Source organism: Strix uralensis, chromosome 5 (assembly GCF_047716275.1).
Source record: "Strix uralensis isolate ZFMK-TIS-50842 chromosome 5, bStrUra1, whole genome shotgun sequence".
NCBI classification, from domain to species: Eukaryota; Metazoa; Chordata; class Aves; order Strigiformes; family Strigidae; genus Strix; species Strix uralensis.
This window is the reverse complement of record NC_133976.1, coordinates 77,155,394-77,165,568: the sequence shown is the minus strand read 5'-3', so window position 1 is coordinate 77,165,568 and position 10,175 is coordinate 77,155,394. Positions and strand designations below refer to the sequence as shown.

General features: G+C 44.3%; 1 protein-coding gene across 1 annotated transcript; it reads left to right on the top strand.

Moving 5' to 3' along the window:
* The first annotated feature begins 98 nt into the window (after positions 1 to 98).
* Positions 99 to 5,697, top strand: RAB19 (RAB19, member RAS oncogene family). The gene is made up of 4 exons (XM_074871817.1): positions 99 to 193; positions 326 to 538; positions 1,391 to 1,574; positions 3,910 to 5,697. Exons 2-4 carry the CDS (start codon positions 344 to 346, stop codon positions 4,173 to 4,175), a joined length of 645 nt encoding a protein of 214 aa, XP_074727918.1. The 5' UTR covers positions 99 to 193; positions 326 to 343; the 3' UTR covers positions 4,176 to 5,697.
* The last annotated feature ends 4,478 nt before the right edge of the window (positions 5,698 to 10,175 follow it).

The window sequence follows — 10,175 nt, the reverse complement described above, 5'->3', positions numbered from 1 at the left end:
CGGGCGCCCCGGGGCCTTCGCCCGCCTCCCCACTCGCAGCGCGGGGGAGCGAGCGGCGCCAGCGGGGCGGAGCAGCAGCAGGAGGAGGAGGGCTAGGGCTAGGACTAGGACTAGGGCTAGGGCTAGGACTACATTTCCCGGCGGCCCCCGGAGGGCCGGGGCGGTACAAAGCGGGCTCTACCTGTCCCGGCAGGTGAGCGGGGCGGCTGATCGGGACGGGGGTTCTGTCCCAGGCCCGCGGCTGCTGTGAGCTGGGTCGGGGCGGTGCCTCCTCTCCTCTCCTCTCCTCTCTCCCGGTCCTGACCGCCGCGCTCCCCCGCCGCAGGCCCGCCCGGGACCCGCGATGCCTTTCCCCAGCTCCGGCGCGGACGATGCCTTCGACTACCTCTTCAAGATTATCCTGATCGGGGACTCCAACGTGGGCAAGACCTGCGTGGTACACCGCTTCAAGACGGGGCAGTACAACGAGAAGCAGCAGAACACCATCGGCGTCGACTTCACCGTGCGCTCCATGAACATCGACGGCAAGAAAGTGAAGGTAGGTGCCGGGAGCGAGCCCGGGCCGCTCGGTGGCCAGCGCCGAACGCTCGGTAGCCAGCGCCGTGCGGGCCCGGGGCTGCGCCGCGTCTGCTGCTCGGCCCTGCTGAGGACAGCAGGTACAAGCCGGCTGCCTTTCTGACCAGGGCTGCTGCCGAGGGGAGTCTTCCCTCAGGAGGATGCCCTGGCAGAGGCAGTCGCCCTAATCTGGGTTTGCACTCGCCCCCGTGGCTTCTCTGGCTCTGCTTGCGGAGGGGGCTCACGCTTTGCCTGCGGGGGGTTGTTTGAAAGCCGGCTCTGGTTTGGAGGGGGTGTCTCTTCTCTCCCTTAGAGATATGAGGGAACACTGAGGAGAGAAAAATTTCTAGTTTGAAAAGGCTTTGCTTTGATGTGTGCTTGATTTGAGGGAAAATGAAGACTTTGAAGACAAATACCAGAAGAAAATGCTAGCTAGAACTTATTTCTGTGTGCAGATGAGAGTTCAGATGCCTGCTCTTTACACAGCTGTGCTCTGCCCAGCCCTGCATCAGGGCTTCTTAACTCTTCTTCCTTTCCTATAAGAGGCTGTAATGCTCCATGCCTTTTAGTACAGTTGAAATTAGGTTCTTAGCCTCTTTATAAAGCTGGGTTTACCTTTGCAGCTTTCTCTTTGGTCTGTGTCGATTGTCTTTACAGGCATGTAAATGTCTCTTCAGATCCAGAGAGGGCAAAGCCACACTGCGGTGTGGTAGAGTGAGCTGGGACAGGTCTAGCAGCCCCCTAGACAAGGGGTTTCAAAGGTGTAGATGCCGATGGCAAACACCTAAGAAGTGGCATTTGCTGGTCTTTACAACTTGTATCCTTTCTCTTACAGATCCAAGTGTGGGACACAGCTGGTCAAGAACGGTTCCGGACAATAACCCAGTCTTATTACAGGAGTGCCCATGGGGCCATCCTTGCCTATGACCTTACTAGGAGGTCCACATTTGAATCCATTCCTCACTGGATTCATGAAATTGAAAAGTATGGTGCTGCAAACTTGGTCATGATGTTAATTGGTAGGAATCTAATTTTCAGTATTATGTAGCTTTTTAAATATATATGTAAAATCGCCCTCACTTTCCCCCCACTACTTAAAGCGCCTACAAACTATGCATTAAAGAAGAATGCAGTTTTAGTTAAAAAGAGATTAAGAAAAGAGTTAAAAGAGATCAGAAAGTGTATCAATTTGGCCTAAGCTTAAAAAATGAGGAAAGTCACGGCCTAGTCCTGACAGGACCAAGCCCATTACAGACAGTGAAACCTTTTTACTTGTTCCTTTCCTGCTGGAATAATGCAATGAGCTTGCTGTTAGTCTAGCAAGCATGGACAACCTTACTGAGGTTAGAATTGCAGTTGAGTCTGACCCTGTACTCCTGATGTGCTGGAATTTAGCAGCTCAGTAATTCAAGATGAAGGGGACAGAGCAACACAACTCCTCGTTCTCATCTTTCCTCTCTGTTCTTTTGATATGCATGCGCATTGCTCTGTAATGGCACTCGGATCAGGTAAGACAGTAGATGGGGACATGGCTTTTGCAGAGCATGAAGTAGTTGCTTGTGTTCCTCCTCGTTTATTCCACTAGGAAACTTTGCCTCTTGCGAAACGGAATGGATAGAAATTGCTAAGAATGGAGCTGGTAGGAAGCAGTGTGGTTCTTTCCCTTTGTGTTCCAGGTTATTATTGCTCTTCCCTCCGCCAAGGAAGAAGCTGCAAATGAGACAACTAGGGTAGTAAAATGACAGAGCCTTTCTTTACATTCCACTGCGTCTGCCTGCTCCGCTGTGGCGCCGTGCCGAGCAGCGCGTGCAGCCGCAGCAGCCAGACTGGCTCTTGAGGACAGGCAGCCTGGAGCCCCACAGCGCAGCAGGCACGGGGCCTAAGCTGCTGCTCGTGCTCCTAGCAAGTTACTGAACTGCTGCTGTGGTGGTTCTGCCTGTTCTGCCTCTGAAGAAACAAACAAATTCTGACCTGCGTGTAACTGCAGTGCTTGGAATGAGTAAGGCGGGGGGGAGAAATGACACTAAACTTTTCTCATAAATCTAAAGAACAAGACCTATCTGTGTGTGTGGTCAGGGCTGGTGGTGGATGTTTTTTTTTAAGAAAGAAGTTCTGAAATTGGTAAAAATAAAGCTTTTGCCAAGGATCCAGCTTGGTGCTTTCTTCCAAAGCTGGTGCTGTTTGCTTTACTTACTTTGGCAGGAAGTCTTTGTACATTTAATTACATATAGTCATGTTATACACCTTTCTAGTGTGAGGTTAAGTTTAAAAAGTCTAACTTTCCCACCTGAAACTGAAGGAGGAAGGGGGGGGTTCTTTTTAAAAAGGCAAATAACCCTCAAGAAGGTGCTTTTTGGGGGGTTGTGGTTTTCTTTCCTTTTAGAAAAACTGAAAGGGACATAATGGGAGGGGAGTTGGCTTATATATGCTTCAAATTCAGATCTTGAATTTGATGAAGGGTTGTCTTGAAACTATGAACGTAGACTTCAGCCAGGTACTGCAAGTACCAGAACTGATGATAATTCCATGTGTGCTGTAACTACTTAAATACACAAAGGCTTATTTAACATCTGAGGTGTTTCATGACTTCTGACAGATTTTTACTAAACTGCTTCAAGTAAAAGTTTAATCTATACATGTAGAAACTTTTTAAGTATACATTTTAAACATTAAGATAGCTGGTGTGAATTCATGTCTTTTTCAATGTCATCTTAAAATTATTGACTTGTACAAATAGGTCATGTTAAAATCTGATTAACAGTTGAGCAGATTCTTCCTGGGGTTTAGTGGGGTTTTTTTGAGGAGATATGCTTTAGGCTAACAACATTCCAGATCTTCAGAGCTGAGCATCCACTCTGAGATGCATCAAGGTAGCTTGACAATAGCATAACATGTGTGGCTTCTATTGAAGGTTGAGTGAGGAATAAACCTTTATGCAACATTGCTTTTGTTTGCTGTGTGCATTCACTATAGCTACAAGATTTGGTTGTTTGGTGTTTTTTTTTTTTTTCAAATATTTAACTTAAATGCTACTTACTGTTTAAAAAGACTAGGGAATAGGGAGCCACAGTTGCTTCCAAATAATCTTCTGGCACCATTATCTACAGCAAGTAATTGGATGAACACAGGTTTTTAGTTTTTGTTTGGATTTTAACTTGTTTTGATATTATCATGATACTGCAGTTTTGATCCACATTCTATGCTTGTAGCTCTGTGCTCACATCTTGGTTTTTCTAGTAAATCCTGTTCCTAACATAAATCTATTGTTTAAACAAAATAGAATTCTTGTATTGCATTTAAAGATTAATTTTTGAGAGACTAGATTACTGAATTATCTATTTGCCTTCTTTTAAGGGAACAAATCAGATTCGCTGGATAAGCGCCAAGTCCTGTTTGAAGATGCCTGCACACTGGCAGAGAAGCACGGGCTCCTAGCTGTACTGGAGACATCAGCAAAAGAAGCTCAAAATGTAGAAGAGGTGTTCATTTTGATGGCTAAGGAGCTAATAGCCCGAAATACCTTACAGCTTCATGGAGAGAACCCTCCGAACAGCATCTATCTTGATTCCAGGCCGGTGATTGCCAGTCCAAGTGTGGAGAAAAACCAGTGCCTCTGTTAAAGAGAGATTTCGGGAAGAACTTGGAAGTCGTCATTCTCCTGAAGCTGTTTGATTTCATTTTACTGAATTGATGAAAGTGTGCTATGTGGCCTCAAGCAGTCTCTCTTGCTATCTCTGCCTTGCAGTTTGGCTTGCAAGTATCTTCAGAGATCGTTGTTGCTGTTGGTAGCACAGGTTGCTTTGAACATGGCAGCTGATACTTTAACACAAACATCTGAGCTGAGAGGACTCACAAAGCTGCCAGCCCTTGCCTTAACCAAAGAGAACCGTAAAAATTATTGCCTTTAATTATGACCTTAAATTATTTTCTGGCTGTGTCTGAAGATAAATTTGCACCAGAGCTCTGCATTGATTTGACCCTCCTAAGCTATGTTGTTTGTTCTAGCGTAAGCACTTTACTCTTTGCCAGTAGCTTTAAAAAGTCTGACAAGTGCTTTCACAGCACTAACCCACTGCTGCTTAAACGTTCATTTAGGGGTGGTCCTGATGCGAGGCATGTAGCCACCCATCCCAACGAACTTAGTAACATTGGTGAAAGAGGACATGATTTCACAGCTATACTGGCTTCCTCGTCAGACAAACCTGGAGACATCCCTGGGGTTTCATAGTGGGCAGAATATGATACACCAGGGTCTCAACCCTCCTCCTGGGGTGAGAAAAGTTGTCTTTCACTTTGCACTCTACAAATTGTTTCCAGTAGTGATCTCTGTCTTGCTACATAGACTTGCTAGGAGTAGTGATGCTTCCAAGGCAGCAGTAATGGCCTAAATCAATGCTGGGGTGAAAGGATGTTTTCCTCCCCCCGACTCCTGTCTTGCTTTTGATGTGCTGATTTTAATCAAAAGCCTTCTGTAGTTTGAGTGATGGCCCAATGGCAGCTTGAGAATATGCCTGTAACTTTCAAGTGTGAAGAAGAGATTCAAGCTCCTGTAAGACTCAGCAAGGGGTAAGAAGGTTTAATCATGTAGCCTCGCCTTACAGCTGTAGGGGAATGGTATGGAGTATACCAGAAAGTTATCCCTAGGCAAGTATATATGCTATTGCTATGGAGACCAAACACCTTGGTAGCAATAGAAGGTTTCGTATTTATTACTCCTCCCAAATACAAGCTCTGCTTTTTGAGGGCTCACTTCTATGTACTGGAACTGCACGAAGGGTTTGAGTTTTTGTGGGAGGTTTTGTTGTTGTTGGTTTTTTTTCTTCCCTCCAGTAGATGGAAACAGGGAAGGAGAGGGAGGCAAGAAATACTATACAGAGTAAGTTTTTTGACTGCACTCCATGTGTACCAAGGCGCATCACTTCATTACTGTTAGGCTATGAACTGGAACTCAAACTCTGTAATGGTAAAACAGTCTGGGTTACCTGCAAAGAAGCCCTGGGAAGGCTGGTGTGCTGCTAGCTTAGCAGATGGCAGTCTACCCATGCTTCACAAGTTGTTGAAAAATAAGGAAAAACATGTAGCAAATATTTCTGGAAAATCTTACCTGAGAAGCACAAAAAATAAAGCAGAATGAATCATTGATTTATAGTTTTGCAAATATTTCTGATATTATTAATGCTTCCTCTGGCCAGGTTCTTTGCCATCACCTGCAAAGAGCAGGAGTTAATCTTCAGTGCTAGCCTCTAAGCCTTTTGCTATAGTCTGCTGTGGAGAAAGCTGCTTCTTCAGGCATCCTCTTTCTGATATTTCCCTTTTAAACGTTAATTTCATCTTGATTTGGTACTAGCCTAGCAGTTGGCATTTCAGTTTGCATGTTTAAGCAACAGTAATCACCATAACCTTTCAACACAGCTGAACAAGTAGCATTCCAGCCTCCAAACAACTACTTTCTACACCTCTTGTCACTAGGAAAACAGTCAAATTAAGTTTAATATTCTTGCGTGTTTAAAATCCAAACTCTTCCTGGTAGTAGTTTGTAATGTGGCAGTCTTTAGTTTTTTCTAGTATCCACATTTAAACTGCTAGCAAACTTTGTTCTATTTGATATACCAGAGATAGTTATTTGCAACAAATACTAATCTTCCAAGAGACCTTCATAGAAAAGTGTTGTGTTCATCTTGTACACTCCTTCATTAGCCGAGAATTAGAGGACAGCTCTTACCAGCAGAGTATTAACCTCTGTATGGTTCACTGGGTTTACTGCCCTAATTAGAGATTACTGTATGAAGTATTTTGCTTACCCTCAGTATGAAGACTGCTGCAGGCTGATGCTCCTTTAAGGGCCCAGCACTGCCAGGTTACAGGGCTCCTGCCACTCTCATCCCACACACATGGAGCTACTTGCAGAGTACGTCCCTCCTGGGCAGAAAGCTGTGTGACACAGGGTTGGGAGAGCACGCTTGTGACCAGGCTTTGCGCTGTGCCGTTCCCCTTCCTTTAACAGGTGTGATGGCTCTTTACTACTCTTTCAAGAAACTAGTCTTAAATACCTACCCCTTGTGCAGCTAAGCCAGGGGTGTGACCTCTTTGGTTGGCATCTTCCATGAGCCCTTTGGGCAGTCACAGGGAATGGTTTCCACAGGGTCATTTTTTTTAAGCTGCCTCTGTGAATGAAGGGGAAGCTGCAGCGGTTGCTAACAAGAAGGTTATTCAGAGCGTATATTAGTAGACAGTATTACTCATGAGGTAATACATGAAGAAAGCTATAAACTTTAATAAATCCCTTTATTGTTATTCTAGAGTGTAAGACAGCAACCACTAGAATAAAAAATAAGCACAGTGTAACTTCTGCAGTTATGCCTTTCCCCACCACAGAGCAGATGGAAGCGTGGCTGTGACACTGCAAGTACCATTAACTGCTCTGGAACCTTGTATTAACATTTTTGTTCCCCAACACCATATGCAAATTCAGTGTGCTTCTTGACAGCATTATTAATGCACTTGTAGAAAGTGCAGCTTATTGTAATGCTGTTTACAATGCTATTCTATAAACGATGACTGTCCCACAGTCTTAAGAGCTGCACATCCAGCTTGAAGATGAGCTTATTTGTTAAATTTTTACCTACTGAAAGAAGTATTTGAATCTAAGCTGTGGCACATTACTTGCACTGGTATCACAGCCATGCCAGGTGAGACTGAAGCAGCACCTGTCCACATAACAGGGTAACAAAAAAAAAAAAACAACCAACCCTGGAGCAAACTCTGACACCTCCCAGAAGCTGACTGGCTTGAAAGCAAACATAACTGCAACTCAGTGATGTGGAAGGCACGTGGCAGTGCCAGTGTGGTCAAGCTTTTCTTCATACATAGGGGACTGGCTCTTAATAACAAAAGCTGAAGTTCTTACCTAATCATTCCAGTTAATGTTTCAGTATCATTGGAAAGGAGACAGAGAAAGCAATTTTCAGGCCCTGACCAGAGATAGAACGCTCTATCCTGGAGCCTTCTTCCAGGAGACAGATGCATGCCTGTGCTTTTGGACAGGGAACTGAAACTGAAGTGTCCCCCAGCCCCACAAGTGCTCTAACCACAGCACTCTTTAGCTGTGGGCTGCCAAGAGGTAGATTTTTATATCTCTCAGTTCCCAGAACACCCCATTTGGCTGCAGGCAGGGGAGCTTTAATACTCATTGCTCAGTGTACTGACTCCTGAAGCCATTTTCAAGCACCTCTCTCAAGCAAGTGTGTTAAGGACTGGAGCTACAACAGGCAATGCTGGGATATCAGACTCCTCTGAGAGCAGTTTTAGACAGGCCAAGAGCCCCTTTTATCCAAGAGCACTTCAACTTTTAATAGGAACTTGCAGTTTGAGAGGTAAAGACTTTTTAAAAAGTCTTTTAAAAGCACTTTTTCTAGTGCTGCTATTCTAAAAATCAATCTTACCTCAGCTGCCTGCACAAGCTCTGTCTATGCAATCCTATCAAGCTGTTGCCAAACAGGTGTTGATTCTGGCTTGACTGGGAGTGACAAACTGCACACCCACAGGTAACAGCAGCAAGCAGGGGCACAAGTTTAGCGTATTTGCAATCCCACATTCCCCTGGTACAGCTGCATCCATGAATATCACTGCTTATTACAGTTTCCACTGCCAAGTCTGTCTAGTTCTGCTTATCCAAAGTGAGGCTCACTGCAACTACAGTTTAACAATGCCTCTCCAGTGCTAGCATCAGAGTAAAACTGACTGTAGCAGCTTGATTCCTACAGCACAGCCCTGTACTGTATCTCAGTCCTAAGTGGAGTCCCCGTTTTAAGCTGCTGCAGCATTAATAATTCCATGTATACAGACACCCCGTACCTCACCCTCTCCTCCAAACAGAAATCTATTTTGTACCTGCTGTAGCAGGAAAGAGTAACTGATTCATTAAATGAGCCAGGCATCCCCTCAGCAAGATTACAGTGCACCTTGGGCTAGGAGCAGGGAAGAGCTGTGCTATCCAGATCTGAACTAAAGCAGCAGAGGTTTTAAGAAGTGCTCTTTGCTTGTATGATCACATTCAGACTAATTAGAATGGGCAACAGACACTTATTTTGCATTTACCACAAGATGCAGAATTTTATACCAAACCATATATTCTTGCATAGGGAATAAACAAGACACTTCAAGTGAGAGCATGCCTCTCTTTCTAAAGATTTTTGTTTCTAAATCAAGATTTTGCTGGTGGAATTTCTGGGGTCTTTATACCTTTTTCATCTTACACTACTCTCATTGGCCTCCAGTTTCTGTACTTGTATTTGTTTAAAGAAACTGTAGCACAGCCTAAGTCATTGCCCTCCATATTTCTGCATTAGAAGTTTGCCTTAATTCTACTAATTCATTCCTGTTCTTACAGAGGAAAATCATAGCGGCCTAACATACTTAACTCATTTCAAAGGCCCTACTCTTTTCAGCCATTCCAGTCTGGTGGGGTGGGGTGGAAATCATAGTGCAACAGCAAGCTTCGAAACAGGCCTACCACCACCAAGATTCAAAGTGGCAGTGACAACAGCAGTACTGCTTGATGACAAACACATGCAGTTCTTTAACTTACAGAACAAGAACCACAGCACACTTCAAAGTGAGAGATCAACAGAAACTACTTGTCAGGATGCACATGACTACATCAGCCACCTTGCAGCTAGACAGAACAGCCTCCACCAAAGCAAGTCACATTTGTGTATTCTCAGCCTCCCCCATAACCTGTACAGAAGTGACATGCAGCAGCAGCAGCATCCACCTTGTGCCACACATACATCCACTCAGAAAGTCAAGCACGCCATTTCGGACCCCACGAAGGAAAGCTGCTTGCATGTGCTCTGGCTGGTAAGTTTATTATGTTTTTCCACCCTACCAGAACACATCTTTGTTAAACTTATGTTTGAATGCAGCTTTCCAATAGGATTATGTTCACTACGTAGGAAAGGCTAGTCCTGCTTCAAAGCCTTTCATTTTTTCTGTTTCTCCCTCTATCAGGTTTAAAAGTCATTTGTGCAAATTGCGTTCAAATCCTTTTCTCCCTCCGCTACTTGCCTCTGGAAAAAAAAAACCAAACAAACCAAAGAGGGTTTTAGACTGTTCAGTTAAACATTTCTTAGTCATATCCCTCAGAATCTGAATATGTTTCCAGTAGTTTACTTCCAACTTTATGTACTTCTGCAGAAGAATGCTTCTGTCTGTGCACTCCTAGGCTTAAAGAAGCACATGGATTCTCAGGAAGTTGCCTGTTGCAATGCTTGGACTTGCTGTCCAAACAGCATTATGACAGGAAAATATCAATAGAATATGGACAGGAATTGACTTTTCAGGATAAACAGAATTAGTATCATAGTGCAGAACTTACTTCTGAGAAAGCAAGCAATGTCTGTTCCCGCTAATGGCCCCACAGATTCCTTCAACAGCTCAACTGTCTCAGCTGTCTGTTCAGAATGTGTTCTTTACGTTACAGGGTCTTTGCTGGAAAAGTTATAACCAAGTTAAAATTCTGTATTAGTGTGACATGATTCTGCAGGAGTTAAGTGACATAAATGTCTTTACAGAAACACACACACAAAAATAATCAATCACACTGAAACACAGAAGCTTCA